The sequence below is a fragment of the Lampetra planeri genome, chromosome 20, assembly GCF_965212315.1.
Source record: "Lampetra planeri chromosome 20, kcLamPlan1.2.h2, whole genome shotgun sequence".
Classification (NCBI taxonomy): domain Eukaryota; kingdom Metazoa; phylum Chordata; class Hyperoartia; order Petromyzontiformes; family Petromyzontidae; genus Lampetra; species Lampetra planeri.
In genome coordinates this window covers 6,087,372-6,103,162 of record NC_136126.1, presented here as the reverse complement: position 1 = coordinate 6,103,162, position 15,791 = coordinate 6,087,372, and the positions used below count along the sequence as shown (strand labels likewise).

Genomic DNA, 15,791 nt, shown 5'->3' with positions numbered 1-15,791 from the left:
GACTCTCGTGTAATGATGTTGCTGAGTGACGAACAAAGCGATGGAATGAATGTGCACTTTGCGTTTACAACAATATGCTCCTCGACAAATGTTGAGCACCTTAAGTTCATGGCGTTGTTAGGTGTCACAGTGCCCCATGTAAAATAATGTTACTTTTTTGTGAGTGAACGGCTAATGCGTGAAAACGAATTTCGAATGCTGTTGTCACATTTCATGCAGGATAATTCGCGCCGGTAATTTTGTCATTTAGAAATCACAGGTACACGGATTTGTTACATTCGTAGGGTGCTCTTACCAAACAATTACTTTTATACCCGAATTTCATATTGCAGTACCTGTAATAATCCTCTTTAGCAATGCAAAATTATACAATTGTGCATGCATACTCTTTGGTTCTTTCGGTAACGGCACGTAGGTATAAAATATATTTTTAAAAATAAATGTTTATACCTATGTGACTTTACCGAAAGAACTAAAGAGTATGGATTCCTGCAGTCACGAAAGCTTCAAATCAAGCTTGTGCATACAATTGGGGATGCAATGTTTTTTATAATGTAAAGTATCAGTGAAAGTTGTATTCTTTCTCTCCTGAATTACGTGTCGTTGCTTTATATATGGATTGCATAAAAATAACACGTTACAGTGCTAGATTACAAATGCGATTTTATTTCATTGAGCACAGTACAAACCAAGGTGGGTAAAATCGGCTGGAATTGACTGGACTGATTGTCCATTCAGCAAGCGACTCCCAGATTTCTCTTGACACTCGCACGAAGTACTTTCTATTATAACTTAGCTGGAGTAATGAATACTTTATAAGTCATGAATATTTCATGACGCCACGCAAATGACAATAATATGCTTGGTAAAATATGTACGTTTTCCCACACGTGTGTTGTTACGCTTTCTGGGTTAATGTTCTGCAGGGGGTTACAGGCGGTGTATGTCCCAAGTATGTGATTTTTTTTGGGGGGTCTGAGGCTTGGCCATTGTTCGTGTTATTGGAAAAGGGCTGAACCTGACCGTCCAGTTCTCTCGCAGCATATTGAGACCATGACACTGTGACACTGCACTGAGCAATGTACGTCACCTTAGGTATGTGTCTCATTTAAATCTCCTGCAGGCTCCAGTGCGCTTACTATGTATTGTCATTGCACACACTATTCACTAACAACAATAATCCATCCAATGCCTTACGCGCACCTGATAGTCTTTCCTTGCCGTACGCTAGGACTATGTTTCCACAGGTATATCATAGATCCTCGCTTTGTTACCTGTACTTTGGCGGATCATATTAATGACTGACGGGTTAATCGTTTACTGTTGCCATCCGCATCTGGCGGAACAGGAGGAGATCGATTGCCAAAAATGATGCTCAAAAATGTGGCCTTTTAATGAAGAACATCGCTTGATAATTAGTTGCCGCTGAAACTACTGACGATGCTTGCTGAGATGCTTCTGGAGGAAATACATTTTAAATATTTAATGAAGCTAGAAGTCCCGTAAAAAAAACAACAACCCCATGACTTCAATGACAACGTGAAACCCAAACCAATGTGCTGGCCCGGATTATCACCTCATTGTTGGGTCTCAGACTGAAATTACGAGTGACTGCCCACCACTCACCAGACCACAGCGAATACATGCATTGCTTTTTGATTCATTTTAAGACGAACGTTTTTTCTGCTGGGGAGTCTCGGTTTTTTCAGTGTGTGTGTGCCAGAGGTCGCAACCGGGTACCCGATACCCGTACCCTACCCGATACCCAGCTACCCGTACCCAGGGTACGGGTAGCCATTTGCGACCCTGGTGCGGTCGGGTACGGGTAGGCCGTGAGTCACTGGTGAGTAACCGTTTGCCACTCATTTCGGGTAGGGTACGGGTACGGGTAGGGAACGGGTACCCGTACCCGGCGGGGTACGGGTACCCATTTGCGACCCTGGTGCGGTCGGGTACGGGTAGGCCGTGAGTCACTGGTGAGTAACCGTTTGTCACTCATTTCGGGTAGGGTACGGGTAGGGAACGGGTACCCGTACCCGGCCGGGTACGGGTACCCATTTGCGACCCTGGTGCGGTCGGGTACGGGTAAGGAATCAAAACCCGTTTGCGACCTCTGGTGTGTGCTACCCATTGGAGCCATCTTAATCAGGTTCAAACTGCACTTGGCCGTTCAACATGCCACACGTGTTCCATTCTTGTCCGCTGGGTCGTAACGTAGTTTTGTTTTAAGCTCATTTCCTGAAACGCAGACCTTCTTTTCTTTTTTAAGCAACCTGTATTGGGGACAGTAGAGTTGGGCAATCACATTCGGCTGGCAGCGCACAGGTGACCCCGACAAAGCACGTGTCGCTTGGCGCTCCTCGCTCTGTTTCCTTTAGCCACAGAGCGTTCGTAACACGCGTGTGACTTTCAACTGTGCGAGCCGACGTATGGTTGGTTGGTTGGTTGTCTGTTGTGGCGATTCGAAAAAAAAAGTTGCGGTCATTACATTTTTTTTAAGTGTGCCCGGATTTTTGAGCGATGCATGCGAATTGAAAGGGCAGCCCGGCTCGAAGGAAGGGGGGTGGCTTGACGCACGGTTGGCACTCACCCCCCCCCCTGTCACTCGCACGCCTGTCTCCACTCACCAGCCTTCAACTCGTCTGAGCCCTCCACCGCTCACTGTTTTAGACAATATATTGGACATCTCATTGAGATCCAGTGGCTTCCCTCCATTATCGCCTTGTACACGCGCCTTGCAAAAGGCATACGCTGCTTCTGTCCATTGTATTATTCTCTAAATAGGGCCTCATTGCACAACCGAGCATTGCAAATGATAAAATAGATGAACTGCACAGGCGCCAGGCAGTAAGTCAAATTATCGGGTGGAAGGTAAATTTTTTTGGGGAATTTTGGTCTAGTTTGCATAAACTGCATATGATACTCTTTCAGATGACACCTCATTCATTGAAATTAGTGGGGCATTCGAGGTGTAGTTCTACAGATAAACATACAAAATATTAGTTGATTGTATAGTAGAGAAGGCATTTCGTTTAATGATTTTGAATGAAAACCGTAGATGTGCCAAGAAAATGTATGCCATATGTTCAATAGACAGCACATGCATGGCTCGTCAATTAAATTATGTTCCAACTAAAACTTACATTTCTCGATGAGTGCCTCCACACACTATAGGGTGGTTGGTCATATGAATGGTTTGATCATACTTCACCATGCTGGTCAGTGTGCAGATATCATTCGCCACCGGTGTTACTCGTGCCTGGCATTCAAACGTAGGTGACCAGGTTCAAAGTGAAGTGTGCTAACCCACTGCGCCACCACTCCACCGAAATATGTTCAAAAGGCTGAACGAATTTTTGCTCTCGATATATTGTACTGCATCATGTGTTGAACGTATTTTGCAATTCATTGATTTAACGTCAATTTATAAAGTCATGGAACGTGCATCAAATCATGCATGTAAGAATCAATGTTTTTACATTTCTATACAGATTTCCATCGCTTTATGCAAGTTTCTGTTTTTGAGATTTTTTGCGTGCACGTGACTAACCTATTTCTACCCAGAATTCCCTATGTGCGGTTTGAATTCACACATGTGGATGGATGAAGGACCGTAAAAGAAAATGTGTATAGGTATATATTCAATTATATATTGCGTGTACTGGGTTCACTTGATTCCTGTAGCCACGAATGGCTACTACGTTCACCACAATGTAAAACAAAAACTATTCCTTGGTTAAATTGAATTGCGACACTGAATCGCACCAATTAACGAATCTTCGAGGGTTGAATCACTGTACGTGTTATGTATACAAGCCGCGTGCATGACTGGCTTGGTAATAGACTGGTCTGGAATGGTACGCCTTGGTGTTGTATTTAAACCGGCTGTATGTCCTTTTAAGTTGACCAATCCCCTACTTCCGTAAGCAAGTGACGTTTGCACAGAGCAAGGCTGACGCGCTTTCTCCCCCCCCCCTGTTTTCCCCCTACCCTGCCCCTAACCCCATCTGTTGTTGTAAATCACAGCAGTGGCCTTGGGAACGGAGGTTGGAGATGAACCGCGAGAGCCTGAGGTTTCGATAAACCGCCGAATGCACGTGCCTCCTGCACATCATGGAAGACGCCCATAAGTAAGTGTCAGAACGGCGTGGCAGGGTCCCAGGGAAATTTCAAAACGTGTGTACATTTTCAAAAACGAGTTGGGCAGGTACGCCTAATAGCTGAGCCGCCTTGTGGCTCACAATAAATATGAGTTTTTCTTGGGTGCGTTGTACAGAAATATAAATTTGTGTTTTTTTAAGGTTTGCCCATAATGGTATGGAAAGTTCGTGTTGTGTGAACACAAGTATATTCTTACGTACCGGATTAAGTGTGTGTGTTTAGTTTCAGACATCAGATTTTAGGTGTGTATGAATTGCCTCCCTTGCAGTTCGATGAATTTTCTGGAATTGTGGTCGTAAGCTAAGCCTTTTTCACATTGCGGTGATTGTAGCGTCTCTACTGTTTGTTGAACTTCTTTTGCACCGTACGTAACCAATCGTGCTAATTTGAGGTGCAGTAACCGCAGTGATCACGTGAACCCATTACGTAGAGCACACAAGCAAATATAAACAAAGGAATTATTAACTATGCGATTCAATGCATGTATCGTGAACATAAGAATCGATTGTAATCGATGCATTATCACATGCCTATCGGGTTTGAATACATCATTCTCTATGTCAGCCAGCGCCTCCAGTATTGCAGAGCAACAAAGGGCAAGTTGGGACTTGTCCCACTTGTAGGCCCAGTGTGAAAGCAACTACCCTTGACTCCACCACGCAGTGCGCGTCAGGGGCTGACAAATTCGGTCACCTTTTTAATGCCACCTCGGGCCCGACGACTGCCCGACAATTCGCTGTCGGCCACGCCTAAGTCGTCTCCCATCGCTTGCATCCCAGCTCCGTAGCCAGCCGATCGAGCCGCTCGAACCCAGACGTGATGTCGGAGAGCGGTACCGTTAGGGAGACGCGGGCCGTTTTCAGACCGAGCAGCTCATCCTCTTCCACCGCCACCGTGTAGGCGTCCCTCACGCGCCACACCCGGCGCTCGCTCCTCTGGCTGCTCGAGAACGCGAGCACGTTGGCACGCCGTAGGAACGCTTCCAGGCCTGCGGTGTTCCCTTCCCTGTCGGGCGGGTCGACGCTGATGATGCTCCCTAGATGACGCACTATGTCACCTTCCCCCTTGATTTCTGTGTAGCTGTAGGCTCTGTCGGGCGCGTGGCCACTTGTGCGCGAGTCGTCGCGCGAGTGAGGGTCTTCTGCGCGCGCGTTATTGCCCTCCGAGTTGTCACGTTCGGTGGCCGTGCCATCATCATCACGCTTGTACGTGGCTTTGTTGTCATCGCTGTTGTTGACTGGGCTATCTACACGAGGCATCCCATGTTCTTCCTCTTTCACATTTGGCATCGCGGTATTGATAAATGCGTTGTCTGTACCACCACTCTGTTTTTTTCCATCACTTTCCCCGTCGCATGTGTTGTCGTCATGCTTGCGGTGCGGATGGATCAATGGCTTATTGGCATCCTCAGCCTCGTTGGCTAAGTCCTGAGCCTCGTCATCAGTGCCCACCTCCATCTCGCTTGCTTTTCCTTGGCTTTGGATGAAGTCCTCCTCCAAGTCGGCGATGTTTTGAGACCCCACGAGCAGCTTCCACTCTCCATTGCGACAGCTGAGCCAGGTGGCGTGCAGGGATAGGCTGTAGTCTGCGGTGTCGTAGTACTGCTGTGTAACGAGCTCCTCCTTGATGCACCAGGCTCCTGCCTCCTTCAGCCGTTCCTCGCTCCTCGCGCCCAGCAGGTAGACCTGGTCAATCTTCAGCATTTGTTCCGGACTTGCCGTCGCTTGAGCCATTTTTATGGCAGATTATTCCTGGAGGAAGAACACGCGACAGTTTTTGGCTTAGAACTTTTTGGCGCGTGGCTGTGACCTCGCAGCAGCTTTTTTGGCTTCCCGTCGGACAAAGACGGTGGCTGCATCTCTCGCGCTTTCACAAGCGCTTCTGTGGCCCTCTGATGCTTCTACTGTTAAATGTAGATTGCAAAACTCTCTTCTTCAGAACTGCCTTTTGTGTTGAATTTGTTGTCCTTCCCCCGCACTTCCGATTAGCACGGTTGGCTACGTACGGTGCGAAAGAAGTTCAACATACAGACTGTTATGACCACTGAAACTGGAGGGAGCTGATTCCCCCTGCCCCCTCCCGCGCCCCATTTCTGAAGGCTCAAGACCTCCTTTTAAATGTTTAAAGTCAAGTAGAAAAGATTGGTACAATATTCAGCAGCAGTGGGTGCAGCCTTGCCTTCATATGCACCCTGGTGAGATCTAGACCAGTCTGCAGAATTTTCTTACTAAATTCTGTTTGGCATTTAACATTGCTAGAAGTTTGTTTGACATTGCCTGTGTCATGCCCCCCCCCCTCCCCCCATAAACAAGATCACTATACAGGTGTTGGCCTTCTATGCTTCATGGAGTATGAACGTATAATTCCAAAAATACCGGCATCATCATTAATACAGCGGTCGAAAATAGACTACATTCTTGTGAGTAAAGTAAATATATCATGCGCATGGATCGCCAACAGGTTATGCCACTCAAATGAGAGCAGTACATTCCTTCTGGGGACGACAGTTATTTTGTTCGCTTCATAGTTTAACCGTTTATTTCACAATAAAAAACAATCCATGTCAAATGACTCTGAAGACGGACTATTAGACACAGTCGCAACACTAGGCCCGGGATTCGTGCTTGGTCTTGAAGCTCGTCCCTTCCTTCGAACGTCCCCTCCCCTTGTGCTCTGCCTTTTTATATCTCTCGAGCTCCCTTTCTGGAATCTTCCCTCACCGTTTTTCCCACTTAGCTAATCCCTGTCCTTCTCCTCTAACGGTTCCCAATCGTCGCCTCTGGGTTCCACTCCGTCCGTCTCCCGACCAATCACCGTCTAGGCCTCTTTCGGCCAATCGGAGACCTTGGCCTACTTTTGAATAACCATTTGGCTGCACGTTGGCTTGGGGTGAGTGCTTGGTAATTTTGGTCATTACACATGCACAGTGTTGCATGAACAACGCACAGGGAGTTTCACAATAGCCAGCTTCATTGGTTTACTTGTAAAACGGAAAGCTTTCCTGGACTCATCACTCTTCCTGCAAGCCGTAAACTAATATGCATTGTTCTTTGGTTCTTTTCGGTTAAGTCACGTCTAAAAATAAAATAATAAATTAAAATAACATATTACGACGTTTCGATTGCAACACAAGCAATCATCATCAGGTATAAAAGAAATAGCAACAAAAATCTAACTAGAAAACTATAGACAGACATACAAGCTATTTCTTTTATACCTGATGATGATTGCTTGTGTTGCAATCGAAACGTCGTAATATGTTATTTTAATTTATTATTTTATTTTTAGACGTGACTTAACCGAAAAGAACCAAAGAATAATTCCTGCAGTCACGAAAGCTCCTAAATTAAGATTTAATATGCATTGATTTTTGTTGTAAGAAAACCGAGAGCTTCACCAAACGGTGGAGGCTAAACAGAGAAGTGAACAGCAATTTCTATCACTGTACACCTCGTCGATAGGTTAACTGTGCCCACGTCTTTTTTCATTTAGAATCTTCAGGTGAAATGAACTAATGGAATTTAAATGTAGCGTTATAGTTTGCAGACGTTAATCCCGATTTGTAAAATTAATTAGCGTTGGTGGTGTTTTTTTCCTTAAATTTATTTTAATAATAATCGTGATTTAAACTTATAACAACTCGCAGGCACGAAGATCCACAGACACGTGGGAAGGCGGCCACAATTGCCCATCCGTTAAAATAAGAATCCGGAGTACGCAATTAGATTAACGCATTACCAACAAAATTCGCATTTACAGCCCTTTGACAATCCACTGCTGGATGGAGGGTCTCCCCACACTGTGCCGAGTGGGGATCACGGAGATTATTTGACCATACTTCACCTTGCTGGTTAGTGTGTGTTTGGGGGGAAGACGAGGCGTATAGACGTTGGGGAGCATAGAAAGTACTGCACAGGCCAGCACGGCAATGGATTTGGCTGCACTGCCCACTGCTGACCACCACGTCGCTCCGAAGCAATCTGCTGTGCATGGTGGTCGCCCATCCAAGCACTAACCAGGCTCAACGGTGCTTAGCGTCCGAGATCTGACGATATCCAAGCACATTCCGGGTGATTTGGTCATAAGCATTATGGCGCATAACTGTGCCATTAATGGGCATGTGTATTACACAGTATGTTAGCCATTCTATTATCAAAGCGTTTGCTGTTTGGGGGTGTTTCCATTAATTTTCAAGATCCACTTATGGAAACTGAAAATGCCTCCTCCAGTACATTTTCCACGTAGAGTGTGAGCATACTGTGCAATCAGGATATTCGTAGGGAGCAGAGGGATGGGTGGTTATTCTCCTCCCCCAGTGATTTGACGAATGTCAGTGTCACGATTCAGTGGAATAATCAATTCAAAATGTTAAAAATTGCGGTCTATGGCATCGCCTCTCGTGGTTGTGAGAGTGACCTTGAAACTAAAAACTAAACTTTTTATTTTACCAGGTAAGGCCCACTAAACTAAATGGCAATTTTTTTTAGAAGCGACCTTGCCACAAATGATAGCTCAAAGAAGTGGCTTATCACGTGGAAATGTATAGCAGCAAATACTCTAAACGCGTGTTGATTCTAAATGTAGAGGGAAAAACCGGAGTACCCGGAGAAAATCCACGCGACAACGTGAAGAGAGGCATGCATACTCCAAATATCAGGGTCGGAATCGAACCCACGACTTCCTGTATACCAGGCAAGGTAATTAACATCTCACCAACGTGGCGCTCCATTACATACAACACATGCGAATATAAAGAGGAAACGATTCGATGCATTGTGAGTTTAAGAATTAGGATTAATGTAGTCAATTAACGGAATTCATCGTTCCACCCCCACCCTTTGTGTACCATGCCCAATTTAACCCATCTATTTAAGAGCTCATAATGGCCCGTGTAATTCCTTCATGCAGGGGTCACTGAACACAGGAGTTGATGAGTATTCGTGTTTAGTTCTGTCGTTGTGTATGGCTGTGTTTTGAATAACAATGATAAGTCTAAATCTGGGTTATCCTTGCACAAGATAGCTTCCAGTAATGCCGAGCAAAGACCTACAGTATTCCTCCAAATCAGTATTCCTGTGGTAGCGTGCACAATCTAAGGTGCCTCAGACGATTAAGCACAGTAAACCCCGATCACAAGTGGAAGCCTGGCTTCGCTAAGCCACCTCCTAAGACTCCGCAAGATGTTTTGGTCATTTCAAGTTCACGGGGCTAATTGGAGCAAACACGTGCACACACACGCACGCACATGCGGCTGCACAAATTGCAAGCTGGCAGTTACATACAAAGTAGTCTATGCCTGCGTGTACATCCACACAAGCGCCTTCTTTACGAGCACACAGGCACAATTGATATATACACACACACACACAGGTGTGTACGCACGGTCACAGGTGCACTCGTGGAGGTGACCGCTGCCCTGCATTGCACACACCTGCACACTCCTGCACACACTTGCACCACCTGCACCACCTGCACACACCTGCACACACCTGCACACTCCTGCACGCACCTGCACGCACCTGCACGCACCTGCACCACCTGCACACACCTGCACACACCTGCACACAAAGACAAACACCCCCCCTCTCCGGTATAGCCTCAACAGGTTTTCTGGAGCAAGTGCTGTTAGCAAGTAGCACTCATATTGAAGGTCCACACGGCACCACGCCCGGCCGCCTTTGTCTCCTTCTTGGCGATGTTTACCGCACCAACAAGTTGCTAATTTGAGGCTGAGTCGACCGAGGCAAGTACGGGACCAGTTCGGATAATCGTCATTGGCGAGGGGGAATAGAACTCGACCTGCCGCGCATAACGTAGCCGCGCCACAATCACTGCTTCTCCACGTTGCGCACACCGGCACAAAGGCACAAAGGCAAAGATCCCCAGATAGCCTCAACGGACTGTCGGGGCAAATGCCGTTAGCGAGCACCTATGAAGGCTGGAACGGCACACGAAGTTGGTGGGTGGCCGACACCACGCACGGCCGCCTTTGTCTTCCCCCGTGACGATGTTTACACACCGCACCAGGTACCCATTTGAGGCTGAGTCGACCTAGGGGAGGCCCAGGACCGATTGGACATAATCGTCACTTGGTGTTGGCCGTGTGTGAGAATCGAACTCGGGGGACCGGGGTTTGTAGCGCAACGCGTTAGCAGCTACACTACCGCTCCCCGCTTTGTCACGCACCTGCGCGCACACCTGCACACACGTGGGAAATAAAGAAAAAAAATGCGGCCGATTCAAGTTCTCGCACAACGGCGACTCGTGCGTGTACCTTGCAACCCGTACAGAGCACGGGCCATGGAAACACACCTGTGCAGATACCTGAGAACTCAGGTGTGTGTGCGTGCGTGCGTGCGCGCTCCTCCTTCTAGGCCATGCCCGCTTGTTGTATCCACGTGCGCGCAAAGTGTCACCCAGATTCTATGTTTGCATACCAGTTACAGGTTCAGTACTCGGAAACCATTATTGATTTAAATTCTGAAAGTCCCTGTCGTTTAAAAAAACACAACATTTTGACAGATTCTATAAGTTATACCCGTTGCTTGGGTCAGGTGCTTCCCCGCCCCCCTATCTCATTTCAACATTAACTGGCACTGGGTAATTTGCTCGCCGTCACTCCGAGAAGCACGGTGGTTTTATTTCCTCTCCCCACGTCTACCACGAACCTAGCCGCAATGCGTGCAGCTCCTGAATGATCACACGCACGTGCATGCGTCCGTGTGTCGTGTGTGTCTGTCCGTGTGTGGGAGCTGGTAGTGTAGAGCGGTGAGCGCTACGAACCCTGGTGACCCGAGTTGGATTATACCGCTCACGGCCAACTCCGGGTGACGATGATTTGGGATCGGTCCTGGGCCTCCCCTAGGTCGACTCGGCCTCAAATGAGTACCTGGTGCGGTGTGTAAATATCGCCACGAGGGAGACAAGCGTGGGCCGGTCTTGGATTCTGGCTACCCACCCCCTCGTGTGCCGGTGCCGGCCTTCATAGGTGCTCGCTAAGAGCACGTGTCTGAACAGTCGGTGTTAAAGTTTTGTGTGTGTGTGTGAGCGGCGTGTGTAGAGGAATTACCCAGAAAGTGTATGTTTTTAAGTCCACCCATGACACTGATGGCAAGGATGGGGTCGATGGATGATCATGATAATTATTTGAACACAGACCCTTGGGATTTCATTGTGCTATGTGGAAAGTTGGTGCCACAGTCTCGGGGGGGGGGGGGGGGGTGCTAGAGTGGGAGAAGGAATTCAGCAATATTTTGATGCAAGCCAAGGTTTCACCGAAGCAAACACTCCGAGCGAATCCCACGCAGAACAAATATTGGCAAGGGTGCATAGCTTCGACCAGAGTGCACCTTCGATGCCATGGAAACCTTGTGTTTCAACACAGCTTACCGTTTGGCCTGTAATAGCATAATAACCTGACAGCGTTGCCTGGGTGACCTGGCATTATCCCACGTGGCAAAGACGAATTAAGAGCATTATAAAAGGCAGCTTGTTTAACGTTTGGTACAGTGTAAGGTTACCATCTAATTGAACCATAATGGAAAAGGCAGTCTATGAAATTCTTTGTTTTAAGTAGGTAATAATTCACTTTTTTGCACATTTACTTAACTGGAGTGCTGAGTGGTGGTTGAAATGAAACGTTGCAGATTAATACTGTGTGTTTGAGACGCAGTCACATTCACAGCAAGGTACATCGGTGCTGTCAATCAAAATTGCATTCATCAATGATTGCACTGCTTCTGTTATTATTATGAGTAAAAACCAAATTTTGACTTAAAGCTTTCGTGACTGCAGGAATTCATATTCTATGGGTCTTTGGGTAAAGTCACGTAGATAAGTTCAAAGCAAATAACAAAAAATAACAAAAAACTACGACCTTTCGATCGCAACACAAGCGGTCGTCATCAAGAGGAAAAAAATTAAGAAAAAAAGTTGTAGTTTTTTGTTATTTTTTGTTATTTTCTTTGAACCTACCTACGTGACTTTCTCGAAAGACCCACTGAATATGGAAACCAAATTTGTTTCTACAAATTATTATAGTCTACGTGCACGTGTGTTTCTACTCTTCTTGAGTGAACGCTTGTTTGTACGCATGTTGAACTTTCTTTCGCACCGTACGTAGCCAACAGTGCTAATCGGAGGTGTGGGGGGGGGTAATACACAAATCTCCGTGTACATTTACGCTAGTTGTTTGTCCTCGGCCCCACTACAGGAATTTGAATGCAAATTTCACTTGACATCGATTTTGAGCCAGCACCAAGACCGCATGCCATCTTTTGTTCACGTCGTAACATAAAGAAAAAACTGGCTTAGTTGCTGTCAACTATGATGAATCTTCTTGGTTCTTTCGGTAAAGTCACGTAGAAGGGAAGAAATAAAATAATAAAAACAACACATAATAAAATAATTCTCACGACGTTTCGGCCACAACGCAAGCAGCCGTCCTCAGGTGAAGAACAGGTCTGTAAGAAAGACAGCGTTCTTCATCTGAGGACGGCTGCTTGCGTTGGGGCCGAAACGTCGTGAGAATTATTTTATTATGTTTTGTTTTTATTATTTTATTACTTCCCTTCTACGTGACTTTACCGAAAGAACCAAGAAGATGAATCCCTGCAGTCACGAAAGCTTTAAATCGAAATTTAACTATGATGAAGGTAAAAGATGCGCCCTCGGTACATCTCCGTATTTTTGCGCTCTCATAAAAGTGAGCGGTTTTTCCTGCGCAATCAATGCTCGGACGCTAATGTCCCGTTGCAGCCATGACCCAGTGGTGGAAATTTCACTTTCCCATGGCAGCGGGGTGAGTCCTTCCCAGGGAACATTCACTGTTGACCCTCTCCACGATGTAGCACCGTCCTCATTTTATCGACCCCTGGTTGAGTCAAACGCTGACTGTGATTTTAACTTGCAATCTTATGATTGCAAGCCCAACACTATACTACTCTGCCACATGACTCGATTCTTGTTTTAATCATTGAAGTACCGCATTGACCGTGTTTAGGTTTAGCAATGGTTTAGCTGTGGGCATGCACATACAGTATTACACACCAGAAGCATAGAAATACAGTGTATCGATTAACAGTTTTTCTTGTATTAGACTGCAGTGGTTGATAATGCATAAGTGTTAATTCTTCCCGCACTATGCATTGCGATTTTAACGGCACTTAACAGCTCATGCATTACCATACGTACGGAATATCACCATTTAATTGGCACTGTGATAAATTACACAATTCTGGCCTTTCAGGATTGTATTATCGACGTGAAATTAAACGGCAGGTAATATTTTTTCTGAAATTGTGCAAAGAGAGATTTAGGTATATGCTGTCAACGCATGGCCCACTGGCGCTATGAACGCGCCGATTTGCCAGCAGGCTTATTAGCAGTCTATTTGAGTCCAAGAACGGCACGCTCTCTATAATTACATCGCACGATTTACAATACAGAGTTGCTCGTGGTGTGGAAACTTTAACGCCGTCTGTATCAGAGAACACATGTGGCGTGTTGCGAGTGAGGATGATATTTAATAGAGCTTACCTGTCGCTAAACGGCACGGCTAAAATGCCCGCTTGGGACCCTGGGTATGTGTTGCAGGTGTGGCCCATGGAGACAGGTAGTTTGGTTTGTTTTTGCTTTGTGTGTGATTTTTTCCCCCTCCCTTCACACTGTGTACGGTATCGCTGTGTAACCTGGGGGGTGCCAAGAGCTGATTGGTGTACTGCCTTTGTTGATCTTCGGAGTTGGTGGTTGAGAAATGTAAGTTTTTACACGGGAATTGTTTTTATGAATTGAAATTTTTTTGAGTCGAAGTGTATGGTTCAAACCTGCTGTAGGGCGATGTCCATGCATGAAAACTGTGTGTTATTAAGCCAGAAGTGACTGTGTGGTGTAGTTGTCATTGCCTCCTTACCTTAGGGCTCCAGGTTCAAGGAATCGAATCCACTGCCAGCCCCACGATGGTGGTGTTTTGTCATTTTAAAATAAAATCAACACTCCACATGTTACTTTTACGTGCACGTAAAGTAATGACGACGTTTATGAATAGGCCATTGTGTAAGTACTGACTGGGTCATATTTGAAACTCTTTAATGGCAAAGCTCAACTACCTGAATGTCTCTTTTGGTAAATTTTATTTTTAGTTATGTTGAGATTAGGTATGTTCCTCAGGACCAATTTGCTACAAGACAACACTCTGCGTACATAAAATGATGGTACAGTGGTTCCCTTTGATTATATTATCACCATTTTCATTATGGATCGTCACCACAGCCAGACATATTGGGCGGTATCAATACAATGCTAATCTTGTCACTGTCTAACTCGTGTTCTGGTTCAGACACATTTTACAAGGGTAATGTGTGTGAAATGTTTATATTCAGTTATACAGGAATATGTACAATTCAATACGCCGTATAGAGGAGAAAAGCCGGGAGACCAGCATTGCTCAGAATAATATAATGTAAGGTGTTTCCAATTTAATGTAATAGCAAAACGGAAATTTATGACCAATGGAGGAATTCATATTTTGGAATGGACATGGTCCATTAAGCACTTACCTGATCATTGCTTCTGTCTGCTGGGACCAGGCTTAAACAAAAAGAAGATTGCATTGGTCTTAGCAGGAAACCAAAGCGACATTCGGTGCTGCCAATATGCCCATTTTTGTTACAATGGTAAAACCACTTTATTAGTCCTTCCTTTCAAGCTCGTGTATATACACATTATTACTAAATCCCCGGTTTAACAAGCGGCTGCAGGCAAAAATGTGAAGGTAAATCAATGTGATGTGAATGCAACAAAGCGAGTTGGGGGGAAGAAAAGTACCCATCGCAAGGGCCTTCCGTTACATGCCAATATTGTTGAGAAGGGACATGCCAATATTGCTGAGAAGGGTGATGGAGCGGTTGTGCAGTGGTTAGCACATCGGTTAGCGCAGCGTGCGATGAACCTGGCCTCCTAAGTTTGATTCCCGGACCTGGCTGACATCAGCAGCGAGTGATATTTGTGTCATCTCTGTGCCTCACCCAGGCCAGATCTGCACCTTATTTATCAGATTTGTTAATACCATTTCCAAAAATGCCCCCCCAAAAAAATCTGCCATGCGTGTCTTGGATTGTTTGTTCATGATTCCGAAATTCCGCACGCAACTTTGGGTTCAACAGCGTTTCTTGGAGCTACTCCAAAGTTTTTGATCCAACTGGTGCCTTCTCTGGGGATCTCCACACTCCATTGCCATCTCTGTAACAGACGTTATTGGGATCGAAGCTATTGGGATCAATAACGTATAATGTACGTACTTGTTTGTAAGATCATATTGTTTGTATAAATATATATAATCGTGTTTAATTTGTAACGCTTGCTGCGGTGTTTGTCCGCTGACCGAGTCCACCCTTGAAAAGAGCTGTCTAGCTCAATGGGTTATTTACTCGGCAAATAAACTTCTAAATCTAAATCTGCCATCACGAGCCCGCAACTGACAAGCGTGGTGAACCGTGGACTAAACAACTTTCCCTCGGCAGACACTGCACAGACAGATGGGCCTTCATCCAGCAGTGGATTGACAAAGGGCTGAAAATCAACAATCCATCATCATTGTTTAAGACCGCTGTATTGTTTTGGCGTACCCTTTA

The 15,791-nt window shown here is 45.8% G+C and overlaps 2 protein-coding genes across 5 annotated transcripts in view; one reads left to right on the top strand and one right to left on the bottom strand.

Annotated features, from left to right (window-relative positions):
- Positions 1-15,791, top strand: part of LOC144724351 (ras-specific guanine nucleotide-releasing factor RalGPS2-like) — a 194,572-nt gene that overhangs the window by 12,918 nt on the left and 165,863 nt on the right. For all 4 annotated transcript variants that reach the window (XM_078603410.1, XM_078603413.1, XM_078603409.1 and 1 more), the window contains exon 2: positions 4,027-4,130. In XM_078603410.1, the coding sequence (XP_078459536.1) occupies positions 4,114-4,130 (17 nt within the window). In that variant the 5' untranslated portion in view covers positions 4,027-4,113. The remainder of the gene's footprint in view (positions 1-4,026; positions 4,131-15,791) is intronic.
- LOC144724352 (uncharacterized) lies at positions 4,009-13,793 on the bottom strand. Its single transcript, XM_078603414.1, has 2 exons — positions 13,699-13,793; positions 4,009-5,912 (listed from the first exon to the last, which is right to left on the bottom strand). Exon 2 carries the CDS (start codon positions 5,892-5,894, stop codon positions 4,911-4,913), a length of 984 nt encoding a protein of 327 aa, XP_078459540.1. The 5' UTR covers positions 5,895-5,912; positions 13,699-13,793; the 3' UTR covers positions 4,009-4,910.

Bases quoted from the DNA above. Each gene is read 5' to 3' on its own strand.
- LOC144724352 (XM_078603414.1), bottom strand. From the start codon at position 5,894: ATGGCTCAAGCGACGGCAAGTCCGGAACAAATGCTGAAGATTGACCAG.